Raw genomic sequence first — 21,648 nt, forward strand, 5'->3', positions numbered from 1 at the left:
ATACTTTGTGCAGACTCGAGGCTGATCATCTGCTACCAAACCTATGGGATTAAGCATCTTGAAGGTTGACAACGTCAATACGGAATACTATCTTCGAACTGCACCGAGTGTGCCCGGCATACCTTTACAGCAGACGATGACAACTGACGATCATTGGGTGGGTTGTATGGTACCTGATTCGAGATCGATCATGAGACCATACCTTGGTTCGAGAGAGAACGCGAAACAGCAAGAGCTATTCCAGCCGCGCTGTCTGGCCTTCTAGCTCCTTGTCTAAGTCACCCGATGTATATAAAAGTCACTATTTCTACTATTCGGGATCGATCTGGGAGGTAAGTTGCGCCATGAACTCACCATCATGTGCGGAAGATGAGATCCAACACAAGCACAACCATCTTAGGGAAGCGCACGAACTGCTCCTCTATGTAACTGTCTATCGAACAAGATGGATTTCCGGACGAAGATGAAAAGCTTGTTTCTGTAAAGATGATATCTGATGTTAAACCTACAAAACTGGTACAGGAAAAGATAGAGATAGCATTTCCACCTCCCAGAGCCAGAAAGGCGATATGCATGAAATAATATGAGCTGTTGCGACCGAAATGCACCGAAATAGATGTTGAGACTGATTTTCTTTCCTTCCACGTGCAGCATCGTGGCCGGGTTCTGGCGGATTTGAAATTGTTCCCCTTTCTGTTTCTCTTTTCAATTTCCTCGTCGGTTTTTGTCGTGTGTGGCGCTGGTCGGTGGGAGGTGATGCTGACTCCTATGGAGGAAACAAGTGCGTCTCCCGAACAAAAAGGCGCGTAGTAAATACTGCACTTCAAACTAATTGAACATGAAGGTTTTTGGTAGAAACCAATGAAGAGCAGGCAAAGTCGAACGGTTCGGGAAGGACAACCCAACCAAGATTACTGAGAAGGTTTATCCTCCTTCTCCCGCTCGCTCTCCCCTTCATCCGCGCTCGTGGGCGCCGTATCCGCTCCATCTGTGCCGGTCTGCGCTGATGCTGTTGTGTTATCTCCATCGGTGCCCTGACTCCGCGGCCGCTCATCCTCCACCGCCGAAAAGGCACCATTCCCCAACCGTCCTCTGTCCGCACTGGGATCCCTCGGGTCGGGGACCACGCGCGGCTCCAGATGCCACTCTTGAACACTGCGGATGATATCCAACGCGAGCTGGCCGTTCCGCCTCAGCGCCTTGGCCCAGTGGTTCGGGATCGTGTCTCCAAGCGCCAGGTAGCGCGCGATGCTGCCGACCATCATCTCGCGCATCACGTTGTCGTCGTCGGTGTTGGAGTAGATATACTGCACCCGCCTCAGACCGGGATACGTGCCCGTGCTGTGGTAGAAGTCGCGCACCACGCTGACCACATCGTCGGCCAGTTTCGCCATCTCGAATTTATCCGCCAGTAGGTACAGGTCCAGGAGCGATCCGAGGTCCTTTTCTTCCTTGGGTTCGCGGATCGCGCGTGAGTAGAGCCAGCCGACCAGCAGTTCGAAGGGGTGGTCGTCGTCATCGGGGAGGCCGTAGGACTTGGAGGAGCTGGATCGAGAATTTGATTTCTTGTCTTTGTCGTTGTAGAAGATTGAGGCGAAGAACGGGGAGTGGTAGCAGAGCAGCTTTTCGTGGATGGGCCAGTGCGTTGACTCGGGCCCGACGTAGATGTCGACTATGCTGTGGGTTAGGAGTCTGGATGGGTGTGTTAGTGATGGAAGGTTAAGGATGGAATGATGGGTCGGTTTTGCGCAGTGCGACTTGCGAATTGCAGTGCCATGCGCTGGGAGGGTCGAAATGAGAGCTGATCGGTGGGGCGGGTCTACATACTCATTGAGGGGTTTCTCCTTCTTTTCTTTCTTCTGTTCCGTCGCCGCCATCTCGTTGGTGCTCATATAGCCGGAGTCCTTTCGTTCCATTCGGTAGGTAGTTGGGTGGTCAATTGGGAAAAGGGACCTGCAACCGAGACTTCGATTCTGTTCTGACTATGACAACAGACGGATGTCGTCAATAAGGTACTCGTGGTATGCAGTGAAGGTCTTGCCTGAATGGGAAGTATGCCAAAGGAGAAAAATCCTAAATATCCCTAAAGTTGATGGAGGTCAAGAATCAGGATGACGGAGATGTGGGGAGACGAGGTTAACGTCATTTCTTTGAAGCAGCCGAAGAGAGAGGCTGGGAAATCACTTTGCCGTCTTGTGTCCAAGGACTGCCCCTTTTGGGGATGACGCGAGCCTGCAAGCCACATTTGCTCCTCCACACTTTTTGCTGCAAAGTTCCACCAATGTTACCCTTGCTTTGAAATAAAATGGCTGCATATCAGCCTTGTCGAGCAATTGATTACCGGGATCAGACTGGATGGTCGTTGAAACCGGTGTGACTTGGCAACTTGGGGCCAAAACCTGTTTTGTGGCTGATCGTCCCTGGTACGAGCACCCAAGAAGATCGGCTCAAAATGTTAACCCGTTGAACCAAAGAGAGTTTAGCGGTTCAAGATTCCCACAGTTGCACACACTTTCCTTAACATTGGGTATACCCTACGTGTTCCATCCAGCAGAAGTAACCTCAACACCTCCGATTTCTATACCACGCTCAACCTTGCTGTCAACAAGATACCACTTTCAGCCATCATGCCTCCTCACGGCGGCGAGATCCCCTACGAAAAGCGGGTCGCCGTCATCTGCTTACGCCTCTTATTCGGCTTCACCTACGCCACGATTGGGGAGAAACTGGATCTGAAAATCCGTTCGGTCCACCAAGTCTACAGTCGTGCCATGCGACGGACGGAAGAACATCTTCGGAATTCCTTCGTCGATGTGGCGAAGAATGTCCGGGATGCACCTCGCTCAGGCAGGCCAGCAACGGGTAGATCGAAACGGAAGCCTCGTGCTTCGAGAGCGAAGGGTCAGGTTCCTCCTGCTGAGTCGGCGGAACCGCGCCTAGAAGGTCCGGGGGGTTCTGCGGAGGCGCAACGACCTCTGGTGGGGCCCGGTCAGGTAAATGCAAGCGTGCCTGTGAGTGCATTGTTGGGGTCAGATGCAGGTAATAGGGAAAGTCCTGCAGAGCCAGCTGTCCCGAATGCTCCGTCTTCACCACGGCCACGGCCGCAGCCGCAGCCGCAGGGACCGGGACATCGATTGATTTGGCCAGCCTAGTGTTAAGAAGATCTGATTTGAATTTCGTGCATCAGCAGCGACGAAACCGAGATTATGCCCTTCGAGTAATTGCCGAATATGGTAGGCTCCAAAGGTGGTTGGGATGGCTGTTTGATATACGTTCTACCGCCGACATTGGAGGCGCGGGATGACAATTCATTAATATCCAGCTTTCATTTGTGGTTCAGAAGGTCAATTGACGCAGCTTGGACCAATACAACCACAGCCACGGGTCTGTTGACTCATGATCGTATGCAAGCACTCACAACCCTGCGGCACAGATGAATAGCCCTGGCATTGGGCGATTTGCTACTGGTATCATATCCCCTGGGGCACGTGGGCAGGGCACTCAGCCTTGCCGTGCAAAACCTTCTACATACGAACGTTCGAGCACTCCTCGATTTTTACCAGAATCCTTGCTCTCGAGCAACCCTCGGATGCTACTGTTCTAGTCTTTGAACATTGAATCCCGGTAGGTTTGTCGTGATCCTTCTTTTAGCCTAGCGGAGGGCTTGAACATGGGGGCAACTGCATTAAATTGGCCAGAATGGCTCACGTCCTCTCCGCCGTACAATATCGACCACGCTACGCAACATTGACCAAGATATGCGATACTGACCACACTATGCGATGTCGACCAAGCTATACACGCAGCGGCGAATGACTGCACGCGGTATATGTTTCATCACATCCTGCTGCCGCCCCTCTGCGACGCAGACTTCGAGGGGCTGAGCCTGGAACCAATCAAAAACTGGTTCTTGACACAAGAAGAGTTGCACCACCAATGATAATGAGCGTAACACTTTAAACCGGTTCGTTGTTTGCGCCGTGGCGCTTTTGAATCTGGACGTCGCCGCCGCCGCCGCCGCCGCCACCGCCGCCGCATGGCTGCACATGTGTTGGACATGATTCTTGCTGATAGCTTCTCACGTTCCAGACACCTTCATATTGTGGTCCTTCCCCGTCCTCTCTGCCTGTTTCATTTGTGATGGACATGAATGCAATAAGAGGCCATATTGTCTTCCAGCATAAAATCCACCTTTCGTTCATCTGTGCAGGTGTTTTCCATCTAGCATTTCCATGGCTGCAGCATATCGTCAATTGGAGTCAAGCACTTGCTGTGACTGAGCTCTGAAGATCGGAGAAGGGACAACGGAAATGTTTGCCCAACCAGCTTCGCCTTTGTCTGACTCGGAATTTTTTGATGCCGTAGTAGATCGGCAAGGCCCGGACAATCTCGAACTCAAGGAGAGTCTCAACAGTAGCTTGACTGAGATTGAGAATCTGAGAGACGAGAACACTGCTGTGGGGAATGTCGTGCGGCACCTTCGTTGTAAGATACTAGATCTCTCATTGAGTTGAGTCGCTTGAGAAAGAAGAACGGAGCCTCGGTTTGCTGCAAGTCCGTCTACCACGAAGAGGATGTTGTCTCTACTGAGCAGCAGAACATGCATACTGGAATGACTGGACCTACTCAACAATCAGCACATCAGATCGAAGACTTACATACCCAACTCCGGCACTAGACGCTCGAATCAGCATCTCTTGCAACTCGCGAAAAGCAAGCACCGAAAAGGCAAGGTATCCTAGAGCAGCGCGTTGGTGCCTCAAGGCCAGATCTGGACACATTAGATTGGCACAGCCAACGCGCTGAAGAGGCTGACGAGAGAAATGAGATCCTTACCAGAACATTAGGCGCTCAAGAGAACGAGTTGGCGCAAGTTCGACATCAAGCCCTGACTTGTCAGCAAGAGACCCACTCAGCTAGAAAGTTATTGAGAGAGGAAGAGGAGCTCAATCTCTCTTATCAAGAAAAGGAACAGATCGGCATACACTTGGTGAAAGACAACAGGAGCTTCTCGTCTCTCAGGAGGGCCAAACAAACTCTAGAGCCTTGTTGGAACTGACGAAGGAGAAGCTGGTTGCAGCGCAACAAGAACAGCAGAGGACTCATGATCTGCTAAGTGAAACCCCAAAAAAGCTTCGGGCTTGCCTCAAACGGGGGAAAGAATCTTCTGCCAATGTTACAGAAATAGACCGTTCCGACCAATATCTTAAAGAAACCAGGCGGAAGCTTTGTTCCTCACAAAAAGTGGTCAAGGAATTAAATCAGAAGCTTGACGTCTGCGAGAAGCATAACGAAAAACACCATGTATCCCGGAAGATGCTCGAATATGATTTACTATGCTCGAAAGAATTGCTCGAGTCAGTGAAGCTCAACTGAGCACATCCCGAGCAGTATTGAAGAGCTGTTGTTGTAAATATGTCCAGTCCGGCGTATTGCAGAGTACCAAGGTAGCTTTGGAACGTGATCTGGCACAAAGCAAAGTCGTTGCCGACTGTCCAAGCCGAGGTTCGCCGCGTCATCGACACGTTGTTGTCTCTGTCGAATAGGGAGGCTGATGCAACTATCTTGAACCAATTGACGGCCTTGCAAAAAGAGAAGCAAGCGACTCTTCATATCATTAGAGAGCTCAGACCAGGGATGGTCACAAGGACGACGACGGATGATCTCTTCAGCTTGAATATGTATGCTCTTTAAGGATGTGCTCAAATTGATACGCCAGACGGCCTGGGAGTTGCGCACGTTGCAAACCAATATCTTTGGTAAGGTGAATCCATCGGAGCAAGAGGTTCCAAAGGCCACTATCCAGCTTACTACCCTCAGAAAAGACACTAGCGTCTCGACGGAAGTATCTGAGGTTGTATGAGACAGTAATAACGATGTCTTTACCGTGCGGCCAGGTCACAGGCTTGACTCAGCAGCACATCATATCATGGAAGAGGATGCGAGAGAAGGATGTGTCGTACCTGCTATGATTGCCCTGACCAAGAAGCTGATGTCCATGACCAGCAAAAACCGACGATCTCCAGTCGCAGTGATTTGGTCTGATATACCTAGACTCGCCGGCTATTCACCAAATGGCATGCTTGCTGCCAAAGCATGAGCTCGTGGTCTCAAAAGGGTACCAGAGTTACTAATACAGTAACCCATGACAGTCGTCTTGCAAACGCTCTTTGAAAATGTGGACGGTACAGGTGGAAGCTCACAACCGCCATCTCAAAGCCAGCATCTTCCATGTTCTGCAACAACTAGAAAGTGAGAACCAGAACATAAACTCAGACCAGCAGTAGCTCAACCAAGCCTCAAGACTAATCAACCTACACAAACACCGCACTACCTGTCGAAGAAAGCAGAGTTTATATTTTTTAGTATGTGTGTTTCCTTCACACCACCTCCCTTAGCTTGATATGAGACCAGGGCGTACTGGCATTTGAGTTAGGGGAGAATGGTCGAGCCACCACACCAGCAACAGTTCGAAACCCGACAATACCAACCATTATTCGAATTCTCCACAAAACATCCACCGACTGAATCGGCAATAACAGCAGCTATACGACAAAAGTAGAATTGACTTGGATCAAACTACCATCGGGTAGCAGGCGGTCGATTCTCCTTTTGCTTTTTTGATGGGCTGGGGCCGGTTGTCTTGTGGATGGTAACTTTTTGGCGCGAAAGGAGGACATTACTTTACTCTTCTATGTTTTTGGCTGGTACTACGTTTCATTCTGCATATGGTTTATTCATGGAATTGCTGCAGCAAGCTGGTCTCGGTGGCAAATCTCCTCTAATTCTGGAGACGTGCATATTTGGTTGTTCGTTAACGCGCAGTTATGATGGCCTTTGCATGATTATGGAGTGATAATGTTCAACTTTGTATTCAATGCAGCGGCTTTTGTCTCACTCACGCGGCAGCAGAGAGAGCGAAGTCTGGTTGATGAGGCAGCTGAAATCCTGTTTGAATCTATCAACGGATGCAAGGAGACTGCTGATGGAGTCAAAGGAGGAATTCATCAGGCAAAGACTTTGCGGCCAAAGAAGATAAGCTTGAGAGTTGTGGCTGTCTAGACGGTATTGCGCCTCAGAAATGGGGCATCTGAATACAACGCCATAGTAATCGATCATGTACAATGTTGGTCTTGAGGCATCCCCTGCATCCTTTTCACCTCAAACTGGCAACCTTCACAGCAGCCAGCAAGCATCCCACCTGCAACCATATAACCGTCTCAATGCGCATCTGGTTGAGAGCAGATATAGCTGACTGCCTGATCGATGCTGTGAATGGCATCAGCCTCCTTGTCTGGGATCTCAATGCTAAATTCCTCCTCAATTGCCATGACAACTTCCACCGTGTCAAGGCTGTCCAAGCCGAGGTCGTTGCCAAAATGCGCGGTAGCGGTAATCTATAACTAGTCAGGAATATCTTCGTTGATCCATCGAGAGTGTTGAATGCCATGCCTTTGATGCGTCTGTAACCTTTGCAAAATGTCAGTCACTAAAAGTGGCCGAATGTTACGAGTCCAGCATACCTTGTCAAAGTTTTTCAGGAGATCCATTATCCTTCCTTGAACTTCATCTTTCGACAGACCGGCTGGGGCGGAGTAGAGTCTTATGGATGGAAGGGCGAGTGATGGTGCAGCTGGTGATGATCGGAGGAAGGTATTTAGAGCTTGCGGTCTTGCGGAGGAGGCTTGTCGAATGATTCGAGATGTCGAAGCTGCTCGGAGAGCTCTGACAGCAGCAGTTCGAAGCATCGTTTGGGGAGTAGGAAAGGGTAGACCAATCGAGCTGGTAGTAGTCGAGCTTTGCAGTGATTGGGGATAGCTTCTCTCAAAAAGTTCGCGAGTTGATGTCAAGCTGTTGTGCCAAATTGTTCCCTGTCGGCTACTGTACCGGGCTGAATTTTGACTACCAGCTTTTCCCCTGCGCGCCAATCGCCTTCGACCTCATAGAGCTGACCTCACTACCCGCATGCAGGAGAAGAACTTCTGAACTTCTGAACTTCTGAGCTTCTGCATCTTGTCGCCGCCGCCACCTCTTGCTGTCTTCTGATAGAAAGCAAACATGGCTTCAGCAGTGAGGCCGCTGTCACGCATGGTCGCAAGGCCACAGACCTCACAATCATTGATGCGTCCATCACCCTACCTACGCGCCACCTCCCAGTTCCACACCTCGACATCCCTCCGCGCAACACCATACGGTAAACTACCCAAGGGTTTCCGATTACCACGACCCAAACGATTCGACGAGGGAGAAAGTGCACTCGACAAAGCCAGCAACTACTTCCTGCTGACTGAAATGTTCCGCGGCATGTATGTCGTGATGGAGCAATTCTTCCGACCACCGTACGTGCCCTTTCGCCCTTCACCCCCCGCTACCATTACTGCAGCTGCTTTACATATACTAACTCTTATGCTCCAGATACACCATCTACTATCCCTTCGAGAAAGGGCCCATCTCCCCCCGCTTCCGAGGCGAACACGCCCTCCGCCGCTACCCATCCGGCGAAGAACGCTGTATCGCCTGCAAGCTGTGTGAGGTGATCTGTCCTGCCCAAGCTATCACGATCGAAGCCGAGGAGAGAGAAGATGGGTCAAGGAGAACGACCAGATATGACCTCGACATGACCAAGTGTATTTACTGTGGGTTTTGCCAGGAGAGTTGTCCGGTGGATGCTATTGTTGAGGGTGAGTTTGCATTTGTCTTCGTCCTGGTTGATCATTCTTGTGGAGGACGAGAGCTGATCTTCTGACCCTGTTTTAGGGCCAAATGCGGAATATGCTATGGAGACGAGGGAGGAGCTGTTGTACAACAAGGAGAAATTGCTGTCGAATGGCGATAAGTGGGAGCCAGAGTTGGCGGCTATTGCCAGGGCGGATGCTCCATATAGATAGCACCTGGTTGAGGGCTGCATGTAGAGCATTGTACATATTCTACGAGAACAACATGATCATGGCATTGGCGTTCGGGCAAATATGTGAGACCCATCATCTTTCTCGTTATATCGATGTTGACCCTGGAGGATGGAACCCAAAGCTTATGTGCACATTGAACGATTCTTCTCGGTGCTGTACAAGGCTTCTATTTACGCTGCTGGCGCTGACTCATTGACAGTGTCTATGAAGCAGCCAGCAAGACCCGCCCTATGACGCAACCCATAACAAGCCTTCCCTTCTATCCATGACTATGTTTAATGAAGTCTATCCCCGGCCGGGATCGCAATTCTTATTCCAGCCCCCGAGACAACAAAGTACCCAGCTCTACACACATCCAAAAAAAAAAAAGGCACTTGAATCTCTCCTACATTCTCAACCCAAAGCCCTCATAGCCAACTCCACCACCGCAAAAGTCCCCGCACTGACCGGCATGGCCCTCACCAACGTCGGCCCAATCCCCTTCCAGAACCCCCTCCACCCTTCCGCCCTCCACGTCTGCCTGAAACAATCCCGCATATTCTTATACCTCTGCTTCCCAATCCCAAATCCATCACTCTGCATTTTGCTCTTGACCACATCGAACGGATAACTCGCCACCCACAACGCCTCCCCGGCGATCCCACCGTAAAGCGCCACCTTTGGACTACTGATTTCCTTCCTCGAGTATCCATTGCGCGCCATGTCACGGTTCATCAGGTACTCGAACGTCAGGAACCAGACGCCGTAGGCTTGGGCTTCACGGAACAGGGTCACGGTTTGGCCGCGGTAGAGGCCGGAGAGGACGCCGGCCTGGGAGGAGATCTTGCGGATGCAGTCGAGGGGCCCGGAGTAGAGGCGTTGGGTGGGCGAGTGGGGCTGGGTTTGGAGTCGGATGCGGACGTGTTCGATGGGGCCCGAGAGAATGGAGTTGGTCAGGCCGGCGAAGGCGCCGGAGGCGTAGTATTGGGCGTATGATAGCGGTTTTGTTGCGGAGGTTGGCGAGGGGGAGGAAGACGGGGATAGAGAGTGGGCGTCGGAAGGCGCCGAATTGGACGGAGACACAGGCTCCGATCCCGATTAAGGGGGTGAGAGTGCCTTTGTAGAAGGCGAGGGGCCCCTCATGGGTGAGGATCTTCTTGCCGCAGTCGAGGGCGGAGGTGTATTGGTTGGTGGTTTGGAGGCGGACTTTTATGATGTCTGTTTATAGACGTTGTTAGGGGTGGACTGTCGAGCTTGACATAGAGGCATTACCAAAAGGTTGGCCTGGGGTCTCATTAGCAATATAAAGAGTCTCCGTCGTGAGTAACGGGTCACAAATGAACAGTGGGATTGCATTATTGTATTCAAAGTCCACTATAAGAATTGCCCGAAAAGGAAATCGGAGAAAAAACAATAGAAGCTCGACTGCAGCTGACACATTTCGCTTGATTTCCTCTAATGAATAATACAAGACTTTCCGGCTGCAAATACTCCTGTACACAGACAAGCAGATATCGGTCCAGGACACTCACCAAGTAGGACTTGTGCTATGCCTCCAGCAGCCCCGGCGGCGAGATCTTTGGCAGTGCGCTCCCAGCTGGCATTCTCGGCCTCCAGTTCTTCAGCCATCACCCACTGATCTCTACCAGCTGGTCTTCTGCAGCCTCATGAACAAGAGCACGAGCGCTCGCAGCCACGATATAACAAGAAAAGAATAGCACACAGGCGTTGGAAAGATACCAATTGAAATTACAAATCTTGGTGGAACATTGGCACTGCATTCAACTGAAGTTTACTGTAGATCCGTCTTGGCACTCAGGGTCCTTTTCCAGGCTCGCGAATTTCCGGAGAGTCGATAGAAGATTTGGCTGCGTGTGTAAGAGATGAGCAGAGCCTTCAACCCAGCCATCTTGACCTTTCTTTGGTGATTGCGGGCGTGGAGATGCCTGGGAAGATTACCTCAAGGGTACTATCATTCGCTGCTTCGGCCTATCCATACTAATTCCCGCACAGGTCGCACCTCGTCAAGATCTATGCATCTTCTGCGCTCTTCGATTGGGTAGAGCTTCACAATTCCTTCGCCCTCATCCCATCAACCAGAAACGTCCCTATCGAGCATCTTCGCAGATTAGCCAACCCCCAGCCGCTGCATACGCTATAGCTCAGGAGGATCCGGACGAGTCACCGCAATCCGTTCAACAGCCGTCTCCTCCGCCACTAAAACAATCTCAGGGCGCATGGCCTGTATTTGTTCCAAGAAAACCTATTGCAAAGGCTATCGAGCCGGTAACAAGACCACCGGAAGTCAATTCTGCACCGTCGGCATATACAAATTGGAAATGCTCAGGATGTGGTAATAGTAATCTTGCACGTCGAGATGTATGCGTGAGCTGCCGGACACCAAAGCACAAGCCCCCACGCAGACCACAGCCTGGCCTTTCTTCAGATGCCTTATTGGGCGATGTTCAGCGATCGCTACCCCGCTTGGACGAGCTTCTGAATAGAAGGAAAAGTTCTCCACAGGAGTCCAGAGTGGGTGGACAAAGATATCCACCCTTGAGCTTCGGCACGTCGAATCCGGTGTCCGTTCGTGATCTTGAATCAAGAGATCAGACTCAGCAGTCACAACTACATCAGGTCAATTCAATCGATCGTAGTGGGGGATCTACAAGAGAGAACGTCACAAGAGCTCGAAATGCTAAACAGCCATTCGACTTCGGTAGGTCGATTTCGAAGACACAACCTCACATCAATCCGCCAGAACCAGTACCGAAGCTACCATCAAAGTGGGGCCATTCTTTGGGTCGAAGTGAGGGCTCTACACGGGAACAACTCGGTCAGGGTGGGCAGAAACAGCAGGCTTTAGACTTCGGCAGATCCAGCTCGGAAGCAGATGGTGAAAGGCCTGTATGGCGGTTTAAAGCTTTTAATGGCCCTGGCAGTGTATCATCCAGGCAAGATGAAAATCTACCAGACCGAGCTCAACCTACAAGCAGGATATCACTTAGGCAAGGTGGAGATCAACCAGGCCGAGACCCCAACAGAAGAAACCAAAGACCATCTTTTGAAGAAGATATGCCCAGAGTCCGATTCGCCTTTTCTAAGGCCAAAAATAATGAACAACGAGCAAGTGGGCCAACGGCAGGCGAGGGTGCGCCCTTCATTCCTGCAGAGCAGCCAACACGCATCGCCACCACAGTTGTAGGCGGACCCGTGTCCTCCATCTCAGCAGTTCACCCTCCCAAGGCTCCACCGGTGCAGGCTACACCCGTGCGGGCTAGACCCATCTCCATCGTTGATACAGGTGACCGATCTGGAATAAATGCTTTGCTGGGTCACGTTGCGGATACAAGGAAACCACAATCACGGTTGTCGAGGTCTACGGACGTGGACATAACATTCGGTCAAGAAGCCCGAGCACCAATACCGGAAACCCTTGATATGGTAGATAATGTCATACCAAAGTTTTCAATGGCTGTCACAGACTCTCTCTATAATGAGAGTGAGGAAGCTGAAATTCGGAACAGAAAACAGCGTCAGAAGAGTCGTCTCCAAAAGGATGAGGAAGAAGGTCGACGAACCAGAGGACGCTTTCAGGTCGATGCAGAGGAACCCGAGGTCGCACCATCTAAACTTGAGCCTCATCTGGAGCGCAAGGGTGCACGCCGAGCCTCTTCTCGACCAAACAGTTATGATATGCTGGATCACGACGAAGAGCTTCTGTCAGGAGAGCGAGATCGGAAGAAGAAAAAGGCAAAAGGGAAAGGCAAAGCAGTCATATCCGCTCGAACCCCCATCCAGCTGCCGGAATTTATCAGTGTGAAGAATCTTGCTACCGCCCTGCGATTGAAGACTGAAGATTTCATAAATCGAATGGAAGAAATGGGATTCGAGAGACCTAGACACGATCATGTTCTCGACGCTGAGACGTCAGGATTGATTGCCAGCGAATTCAATTTTGAGCCAATCTACGCTCAAGAAGTTCAAGACCTGGTTCCTCGGCCCATGCCGGAAGATGTTTCCTCCCTCCCGCAACGACCGCCCATCGTCACGATCATGGGACACGTCGATCACGGCAAAACTACTATTCTAGACTGGCTTCGAAAATCGTCCGTTGTCGAATCGGAGCACGGTGGCATCACCCAACATATCGGAGCATTCTCCGTGACCATGCCTGGTGGTAAACAGATCACATTTCTCGACACCCCTGGACACGCAGCTTTCCTTGAAATGCGACGCCGAGGAGCCAATGTCACCGATATCGTGATTCTTGTTGTTGCAGCGGACGACAGCGTCAAGCCGCAAACAGTAGAAGCTATCAAGCACGCCACAGATGCCAAGGTTCCGATCATTGTGGCGATTAACAAGGTGGACAAGGCAGATGCCAACGTGGACCGAGTCAAGCAAGATCTTGCGAGACATGGTGTTACTGTCGAAGACTATGGTGGCGATGTTCAAGCTGTGCCTGTCAGTGGCAAATTTGGCAAAGGAATGGCAGAGCTCGAAGAAGCTACCGTTACCCTCTCTGAGCTACTTGATCACCGAGCCGAGGTAGACGGGCCAGTCGAAGGTTGGATCATCGAATCCAAAGTCACTCTGGCTGGTCGGGTGGCAACCGTCCTTGTCCGACGAGGTACTTTACGCGCCGGGAATATCATCGTCGCTGGCACCACCTGGGCGCGGGTGCGGACACTGCGCAACGATGCCGGTGCGCTCGTCAATGAAGCACCGCCTGGGACTCCGGTGCAAATCGATGGCTGGCGTGCTGATGATCCCATCGCAGGCTGGCAGGTCCTCCAGACGGAGGACGAGGACCATGCCAAGGAAGTGGTGGAGCTTCGACGAGAACGGGACGAGTACACGAAGCTTGCCGGCGACACCAGCGCCATCAACGCCATTCGCAGCGAAGAAGCTGAAGCCCGGGCTACACAATTGGCGTGGGAAGCTGAGCAGCAGTGGGCATCTAAACGAGCCAAATATAGACCCAATGACAATGCTGGTTGGGTGGAAGGCAAGACATCAAGTGGGCCTAAACAGGTGCATTTTGTCGTCAAGGCCGACGTATCTGGCAGCGTCGAGGCTCTGGTCAACTCGATCAGTGCTATCGGGAACAACGAGATTGCAGCAAATGTCATCCGAAGTGGTGTGGGTGCGGTCAATGAATCAGACGTGAATCATCTGGCATCCTCGGGAGAAGTTGGGTACCTGATCTCCTTCAATCAACCTGTTGATGCTAGCGTGTCGAGGCTGGCGGAGGCTGCAGGCCTAGAAATCCTGGATCACAATATCATCTACAAGGTGACCGATGTTGTCAAGGAGAAGTTGACTGCCGAGCTACCGCCAGCCATTACTCAAAGGGTGGTTGGAGAAGCGGAAATAGCCAAAGTCTTCGAGATCAGCGTCAAGAAAGCGAAGGTCAAGGTTGCGGGGTGTAAGATCAGCAATGGTGTTATCCGTCGCGACAAGAAGATTCGAGTTCTCAGAGGGAGTCAGGTGGTGTACAATGGTAAGTGGTGGGAACGCTTGTCAGTCATGCCCAAACTAATCTGTCTCTGATTACAGGTACGCTCGACTCACTCAAGAACCAGAAGAAAGATGTCACGGAAATGCGCAAGGGCTCAGAATGTGGCATGGGGTTCGAGAACTGGGGAGAATTCGAAGAGGGAGATCAAGTCCAATGCTATGAGGAACAAAAGACGGCACGGACACTCTAGACGGATATATGGGATAGAATAGATAGGTGGATAAGATAGAGGCCACTGCTAGTGTTAGTACTATGCAATCCATGTGTTGCTACGTACTACGTAGCATTTCCGTACAGCTGGTCGGCATCTGCTTACCAGGAGATGGGGTAGCTAAAGATATGAGCTAAGTGCCGTTAGTGGAAATGACGGTCATTTTTGTCAAATGACCACCATATTAATACTAGTATGATAAGAGGAGCATATTTTGACCATACTGTGACCATATTTTCAGCAGAATACGTTGTAGATGATGAGATTTCATTAGATAACAGTCGACTAGTTAGGCGGCTCCCCTAGCATAATTTTAAGAGGGCCTCTGGTGCCTCTTCCTGCCAAGTGGGAGTGGGAGTGGGAGTGGCCCAATTGCCTCTTTAGGCCAAGATTGGAATTCCAAGTCAGTGGTTCTTGGCGTGAATTCCCAGCCAATCAAAAAGAGGCTAGGTGTTTCACAACGCGCGCGAGAGAGGAAACATTCGGAGCTCCCCCGCGACGCGCTTCCTGCTATATCTGCCAATCATTACCCTCAAGCTACGGTCTATGATACCCTGGAGACAGGCTACAACATACTGCCATATCCATGCTACTGGCTACTGAAGGTGCTACCAGTTATGTCCAAGAGGATAGCTGTCTCAGGAAGCTCCTCGTCGGCCTCCACACGCGCCTGTGATGTTTGCTTAATTTCGTCTATATGAGTCTCCTTTGCCTTTCTCACCTGCTTGTCTCTCTTCGTCTAGTCTCTCTACTTTTCTTTCTGCGGGTTCCAGGAGAAGCATTTCGTGGCAACCAAGAGAGCAGGTCTCTTCTTGTGCCTGAGCTTGTTGCACGCTTGTTCTGTTCTTCGATTCATACCATCATTATACCCTTTCGTTTGCTTTCTGCAGAGAGCAGGATGTTTTTCTTTTTAGTTGCAATATTTTACACTCTGCTGATACAGTTTGCGTTGGCTGGTCCAATACACAGGTAGCTGCGATGTCGAGTGAGTTGACGGATGATGCTGACCATTATACAGAAATTACGATGTGGTAAGAAGGGGCGATACCCCTTCGAAGCGCTTCATAGCATTTTCGAATCCTATTTCATTCCATCTACTCCACGCACAAGAAACCGGCGCAACAGGAGTCTCGCCACCAACATCTGAACCCACCCCTCCCACCTCAACCTCGAATGGCAAAGAGGACGGAAAGGTGCCAGCTGTTGGAGTTGGAGCAGGAAATACATCGCTTCTTGCGCTACTAAGTTCAACCTTGACAAGCTCGACTGAAACCGCTACCTCAACCATTCCGCCGTCATCAAGCGGTGTTGCGATCAATCCGACCAATTCTCAGGTCCAAGAGGCTGCTCCCGCTTCCACGCAGTCCAAGCAAGACGGCAAAGTTCCAGCGGTTGGAGTGGGGTCCGGCAATACTTCATTGCTTGCAATACTTAGCTCTGCCATTGATGCAGCTACTCAGACCTCTGTTGCTGTTGCCGCAAGTTCCACCGTTGAGGCAGCCATTCCATCGTCTCCGTCTATTGCTGCCAGCTCCACCGTAGACGCCACCGCAGAGTCATCTACGCCTGATGCTGCTAGCTCTACAGTGGCTACCGTAGTTGAACCCTCTACATCAAGTACTATCGAAGGAGGCGTTCCGCCACCTTTGCCCAGCTCGTCCAGCTCTACAATCGACCCCAATATTCAAACTTCCACCTCTGCCGTTGCTGTTGAAGTGCAGCCAACTCAGACCACAATTCAGAATGCTGAATCGGTAGCCCTGAGCTCAACATCATGTCCGAGTATGAGCACAACCTCTGCTAGCCAAGACAACACCAGCGTTGTTCCAATTCCGGCCACACAGGAATCCTCGAGTACTATTGAAAACGCCGCCGCTTCTGAGGCAAATTCGCAATCAGGCACTCCGACTGGTTCACCAGTACCCGCACTCGGTTCGCCAGAACAGTCTATCCCTCCAGTCCCAGTCCCGGAACCAACAGTCGACCCAGCAGCCCGCCGTAACTAGCCCTACTATACCGGCTGGTGCAACGGTCACTCTTCAAATTACCACGACTATGATGACCACAGTACCTTTTAGCGAATCAGCACCTGCAGCCCCAGAGACACCATTAGCGCAGTCTATTGAGTCTTCCGTCACGCCATCCGGCGAGACCGCCGAGACACTCACCATTAGTCTTCCTGTAACCATGGTTACCACGGTCTCTGATACGTCCGAGTCTCCTTCCGTTCCGGAAATATCATCAGCATTGACATCCCCTGGCCCTCTAGCCTCAACTACCGTCACTCCACTGGTGAGCCCAGAGAGCTTGGTCACACCCAGCGACCCACTAGCTCCCACGCCCACACCTCTTGTGGCAATCCAAACACCGGGGGCCTCTTCCGAGGCTACACCGCCGGTACCAACTTCTGCATCTACTGGGAGTGCAGCGGATATTACAATACCCTTAGGCGCATTCTCGATCATACTGCAATCAGCCCCCGTCCCTACCGCGAGTGGTAACACCGTCATACCTGTCATGGGCCCCTTTCTTACCGTGACAGTAACTACCACTGTAACCGCAGGATAACCGGCAGACTTATTGCTTTCCGTGTGACATCGGAAGCGTAAGCGATGTTGTGGCAAGCGGATCAACCAACATCGCCAGAGGAAGTCAACTAGATAACTGCTTTTGGCAGAACACGAGATGACCAGGGTTCTCTTCTGACCACGTTGTCGAAGATCAAAATTGTAGGTAAAGCCGCCTGCCGCCTAGGTGTGTCTCAGGAGTCGAGCGAGATGTGCAGGTCATGACCGCCTTTGGGGTGGAATGTCGGGACCGTCATAATCGGGAGAATATCATGCTGGCCAATGGCCATCTGCAACCCATGCGTACTATAGTACAATTTAAAAAGCAGGGCTGCGGTTCGTGCGGCGTGACTGACCCAACGCTCAGCTGCTTGGTTACACAGCAGGTTGATGCATGCCGATGAGCTTGATCTAGCATGGTGCTGTCAGCCATGTTGCTTGATCGGGATAGTATGGTTGAGGCTCTGGATCTAGAATCATGGTACGGGCAACCGGGGGTCGCTTTTGACCCCTTATCGCTTTGCTTCCTACGGATGCCCCGCAAGTCGTTCATCATGACTCCATGGCCAGCCTATTCTTTCTCCAATCCCATGACCCTACGAGGCTATAGAGCACAGATCGTTTCCTAAAATAGATCAAGGACCAGGTCCGGAACTTTGAGTTCAATAGTGCGCAAAGTTGGACTAGAAATCTTACGAACGCAAGCCTCGGTTATCACTGCACTACTGCACGTCTCTCGAGAAATTTGACATCCAATTCGCTTGATCTACCACCTGGTTCGGCGAATTGTCAACAGCATCCATCCCGGCGAAGCTGAACACCTGCAAAATTGTTCAACCTGTCTGGTAAGGTGGACATCTTTCGAGACATCCGTCATTCCACTAACTGTCGACGACAGATGGTACATCAGGCTATCGTTGCTATCCTTCCGAGCCGTCTCAGCGTTGCTTCCAGCTATAAAGATGGACATCGGCCATCTGGACGAGGGCGAGGGAGGGAAAGGAATACAGAACTCAGTCAACAGGCTGTGGGCCACAGATGTCTATGATGGAGTTCTTCACATTCGTCCTTCTCTTTCTGCTGTCATTCTCCCATGATGTCTTCTCATATCGCATCACTGGTCCGACCAGTGGAGTCAATGCTCAGACGGGCGAGCGTCCCGCTCGTCGGGACCTCAGGACTCTTCAGACGTCAGGAGCACAGTGGGATCTCTACATCCAAGCATTGCAGATGTTCCAAGCAGCAAACCAAGCGGATCTGCTGAGCTGGTACTCGGTCTCAGGCATCCGTACGTTGGTCACATCACACAGACCTGGCATTCTTCTTTCCGATCGGTGACTAAGTCTTCAACAGATGGACGACCATATCGGTCGTGGGATGGTGTTAATGGCAATTACCAGAGAGGATACTGCACCCACGGCTCCACCCTCTTTCCCACCTGGCATCGTCCCTACCTGTCTCTTTATGAGCAGATCATCTGGAACAATACCCAGACCATCGCCCAACAATATCCAACCACCAACCGAGCCACATACCAAGCTGCAGCTGACAGCTTCCGTGTTCCCTACTGGGATTGGGCCGCTAGTGCTGCCATGCCAAGCTCATTGACCTCATCCACTCTCACCATCAACACCCCTACCGGCTCAAGGAGTGTCACTAATCCTCTGTTCCGCTATGACTTCCATCCCCCCATAGGTGCCCCGGACTTCCCCTCCGGTGAAGGCTTCCAGAATGCCCCCTACACCACCCGCAGCAGCCGAGCGGCAAGCAACCTGAACGCCAACGCCGCCAGCATCCACGACCGAACCTATCTCCTCCTATCTCGTCAAACCAGCTACCCACCCTTCTCCAACAACGCCTACGTCGACAGCCGTGGGAACCAATACGACTCGGTAGAAAGCATCCACGACACCATCCACGGCCTGATAGGAGGCTGGATGGGTCTAGTCCCCTACAGCGCCTTCGACCCGGTCTTCTTCCTCCACCACACCAATGTCGACCGAATGTTCGCTATCTTCCAAGCCATCAATCCCGGCTCCTACGTCGGCTCGCAGACCAACCGAGCTGGCACCTTCACCACCGCCCCAGGGACAACCGAAAATGTCAACACGCCCCTAACCCCCTTCCACTCCGACGCCGGCACCGCGTTGTATACCTCGGCCAACGTCCGCTCCACGCGCTCGTTCGGTTACACCTACCCTGAAGTCCGCGATTGGGGGCTGACCGCCGCCGAAGTGAGCGCCAACACCCGCGCCGCAGTCAAACAGCTCTACGACCCAAACAATCAATTCACCCCTCGCGGCGTCTCGGTGGATAAACGCCAGGGAAACAGCGACCCGGGAAAATCCATTACCATCCCGCCATCTCTCAAAAACGGCACCGCCCGCGCCTACCGTGAATGGTACACCAACATCCGCGTCAACAAATTTGCCCTGCAAGAATCCTTCTACATCCACATCTTCATCGGCGACGTGCCTGCTGATCCGGCCGCCTGGCTCGAATCCACCGCGAGCTTCGTCGGCACGTTCGTCGTCTTCATGGACAACGCCATGGACAACGGGCAGGAGTTGAACATCGTCGGCCAGATCCCGCTGACCCGCAAACTGGTCGAGCTGTACAACGCCGGCACGATCGCCGATCTCGAACCGCGCACGCTCCGGCCGTATCTGAGGAAGAACCTGCAGTGGAGAGCCCAGCGGTACGATCTGAGCGAGATCAGGGTGCAGGAGCTGCGGAGTCTGCGGGTGTCCGTCCTCAACAGCAGGGTCGAGCCGCCGAGGAATAAGGATACGGATTTCCCCACCTACGGCGAGTTGGTTCCGGAGCCGGAGATAACGGATGGGAAGACGGGTGGCGTGCCGGCGAATGCGGATGCATAGGCGCTGGCGGAGGGGGTGCCGCCTGCTTGATTGGTTGATTGATTGATGGATGGATGGATGGTTGTAATTACCGTATTTCGTAATTATGGGCCTCATATTTCTTTTGGTTGGGGGGTGAGGGGGGGCAGTAAAATATTCCTGTATTGTATTGTACACACGCTACTGCTTTGCCTCGGATTCTGACCCTTACCACTGAACATAGCTTGGTTGAGATAAGTTTCAACTGATTCAGAGAGTGAGAGAGAAAGCTCCGTGATTCTTTACAGAGTATTGCCTATGTATTCATGAGTTTGAAAAGGAGAAGTCGAGAGTCCTAGCTTGTGTGTGTGTGAGGCGATGTCAATTTTCTCTGCGGAAATTGTCTATGCTACATTAGCAAAAGAATTTCTGTACTGGCACCGTGATAGCGGGTCCTATCCTTCGAGCCGGGACCGGAAAGGGAATCCTTGCTCCCCGGTAACCAGATCACAACTCATGAATCAAGGGCGTATCGTCCAGCAAAAACGACAAGCAGGTCCACGAGGGGGCGCCGGTGGGCGGACTCACCCCATGCAACGAACGGTGGCATTGATTCCAGTCGATCTGGTCGCATCATGGGTCGATGTGTTTGTTGGCCGGACGTGGAAATCTCCTCGCACAGGACGGGGTGGAGCGGCTTCTCCTCGTGCGACCTGGCCCCCTAACTACCGCTCTCGGGGATTTCAGGAGAGAAAGGCGGATGTAGAGATGGCTGAGTGGGTCGTCCGCCTTGTTCGCCCAGGCGCGGAATTCGGCCCCACGACCTCATCCGGGTGAGCAGCGCCCTTCGAAAACCGCAGGAGTCGCTGGCTTTCTTCCGCGCGCAGACACATCACTGGACGGACGGACAGCCATCCGGCTGACTCGTAGAGTTGGGAGCTTGTTGCGGTTCGAGAATTGCGGCAGGAGAGCAGCGGCTCTTGACATTTCTGATCGAGGAGTAAATGGGCATCGAAGATGCGAAAGCGACTCTAGTAACGACTTGTAAATGCCAAGATAGAATGCCCCAAAATCGCTCGATTAGGATTAGCTCGATATGTACCTAGGTTGAGTATACATCTCACTAGCTTTAATGACTACCTGACATTTCGCTAGCATTAATTCGAGCAGTTTTAAGAGATGAAACAGTAGTAGTAGAAGAACAACAAGCTGAACGCGTTGAAGACGTCGAGGAGGGTACGTTATTCTGTCACACCGTGCCAAGATTGCCAAGATTGCCAAGTACGCTACGCACATCTAGCGCGCGCACACACAAAAGGAGAACTCTGCACTCTGGGAGTCAGAGTTCCTCCATCGTTCGACTTATTGAAGTCGGGAGTCCATCCTTCGTCGCCACTGCTGATAGTGCTTTACGACTAAGAGCGCATGCTATTCGTACGCCAGATTATCACGCCGCTCAAGACCCTTGGCACTCCTGACATGTTCGTAGAAGGGCAGCAAATGTATCTGTAAGAGGGGCGTTAAATAACAATATTACTAGGCCACACTCACAATACTCACTACGGCAGGAGGCATAAGTATTGCTAGCTTCAAGCTAGATATTTTGTATTTAACACAGCCT

General features: G+C 51.8%; 9 protein-coding genes across 9 annotated transcripts; 6 read left to right on the forward strand and 3 right to left on the reverse strand.

Moving 5' to 3' along the window:
- Positions 1 to 911: 911 nt before the first annotated feature.
- EPUS_03246 (uncharacterized protein) lies at positions 912 to 1,877 on the reverse strand (the record flags this gene model as incomplete). Its single annotated transcript, XM_007789676.1, has 1 exon — positions 912 to 1,877. The coding sequence occupies one exon, from the start codon at positions 1,875 to 1,877 to the stop codon at positions 912 to 914; it is 966 nt and encodes a 321-aa protein (XP_007787866.1).
- A 750-nt stretch (positions 1,878 to 2,627) lies between these two features.
- EPUS_03247 (uncharacterized protein) lies at positions 2,628 to 3,152 on the forward strand (the record flags this gene model as incomplete). The annotated part of the gene is made up of 1 exon (XM_007789677.1): positions 2,628 to 3,152. One exon carries the CDS (start codon positions 2,628 to 2,630, stop codon positions 3,150 to 3,152), a length of 525 nt encoding a protein of 174 aa, XP_007787867.1.
- Positions 3,153 to 7,220: 4,068 nt separating this feature from the next.
- EPUS_03248 (uncharacterized protein) lies at positions 7,221 to 7,748 on the reverse strand (the record flags this gene model as incomplete). Its single annotated transcript, XM_007789678.1, has 2 exons — positions 7,221 to 7,397; positions 7,524 to 7,748. 2 exons carry the CDS (start codon positions 7,746 to 7,748, stop codon positions 7,221 to 7,223), a joined length of 402 nt encoding a protein of 133 aa, XP_007787868.1.
- Positions 7,749 to 8,058: 310 nt separating this feature from the next.
- EPUS_03249 (uncharacterized protein) lies at positions 8,059 to 8,888 on the forward strand (the record flags this gene model as incomplete). The annotated part of the gene is made up of 3 exons (XM_007789679.1): positions 8,059 to 8,339; positions 8,416 to 8,681; positions 8,758 to 8,888. The coding sequence occupies 3 exons, from the start codon at positions 8,059 to 8,061 to the stop codon at positions 8,886 to 8,888; spliced, it is 678 nt and encodes a 225-aa protein (XP_007787869.1).
- A 414-nt stretch (positions 8,889 to 9,302) lies between these two features.
- On the reverse strand, positions 9,303 to 10,517 carry EPUS_03250 (uncharacterized protein; the record flags this gene model as incomplete). The annotated part of the gene is made up of 3 exons (XM_007789680.1): positions 9,303 to 9,974; positions 10,135 to 10,172; positions 10,421 to 10,517. 3 exons carry the CDS (start codon positions 10,515 to 10,517, stop codon positions 9,303 to 9,305), a joined length of 807 nt encoding a protein of 268 aa, XP_007787870.1.
- A 313-nt stretch (positions 10,518 to 10,830) lies between these two features.
- EPUS_03251 (uncharacterized protein) lies at positions 10,831 to 14,602 on the forward strand (the record flags this gene model as incomplete). The annotated part of the gene is made up of 3 exons (XM_007789681.1): positions 10,831 to 10,854; positions 10,902 to 14,394; positions 14,451 to 14,602. 3 exons carry the CDS (start codon positions 10,831 to 10,833, stop codon positions 14,600 to 14,602), a joined length of 3,669 nt encoding a protein of 1,222 aa, XP_007787871.1.
- A 919-nt stretch (positions 14,603 to 15,521) lies between these two features.
- On the forward strand, positions 15,522 to 17,191 carry EPUS_03252 (uncharacterized protein; the record flags this gene model as incomplete). Its single annotated transcript, XM_007789682.1, has 3 exons — positions 15,522 to 15,592; positions 15,642 to 16,621; positions 16,692 to 17,191. The coding sequence occupies 3 exons, from the start codon at positions 15,522 to 15,524 to the stop codon at positions 17,189 to 17,191; spliced, it is 1,551 nt and encodes a 516-aa protein (XP_007787872.1).
- Positions 17,192 to 18,228: 1,037 nt separating this feature from the next.
- On the forward strand, positions 18,229 to 20,069 carry EPUS_03253 (uncharacterized protein; the record flags this gene model as incomplete). Its single annotated transcript, XM_007789683.1, has 2 exons — positions 18,229 to 18,478; positions 18,544 to 20,069. 2 exons carry the CDS (start codon positions 18,229 to 18,231, stop codon positions 20,067 to 20,069), a joined length of 1,776 nt encoding a protein of 591 aa, XP_007787873.1.
- Positions 20,070 to 20,405: 336 nt separating this feature from the next.
- Positions 20,406 to 20,864, forward strand: EPUS_03254 (uncharacterized protein; the record flags this gene model as incomplete). Its single annotated transcript, XM_007789684.1, has 1 exon — positions 20,406 to 20,864. The coding sequence occupies one exon, from the start codon at positions 20,406 to 20,408 to the stop codon at positions 20,862 to 20,864; it is 459 nt and encodes a 152-aa protein (XP_007787874.1).
- Positions 20,865 to 21,648: the final 784 nt, after the last annotated feature.

The sequence above is a fragment of the Endocarpon pusillum genome (assembly GCF_000464535.1).
Source record: "Endocarpon pusillum Z07020 unplaced genomic scaffold scaffold1275, whole genome shotgun sequence".
In the NCBI taxonomy this organism is placed as follows: Eukaryota; Fungi; Ascomycota; class Eurotiomycetes; order Verrucariales; family Verrucariaceae; genus Endocarpon; species Endocarpon pusillum.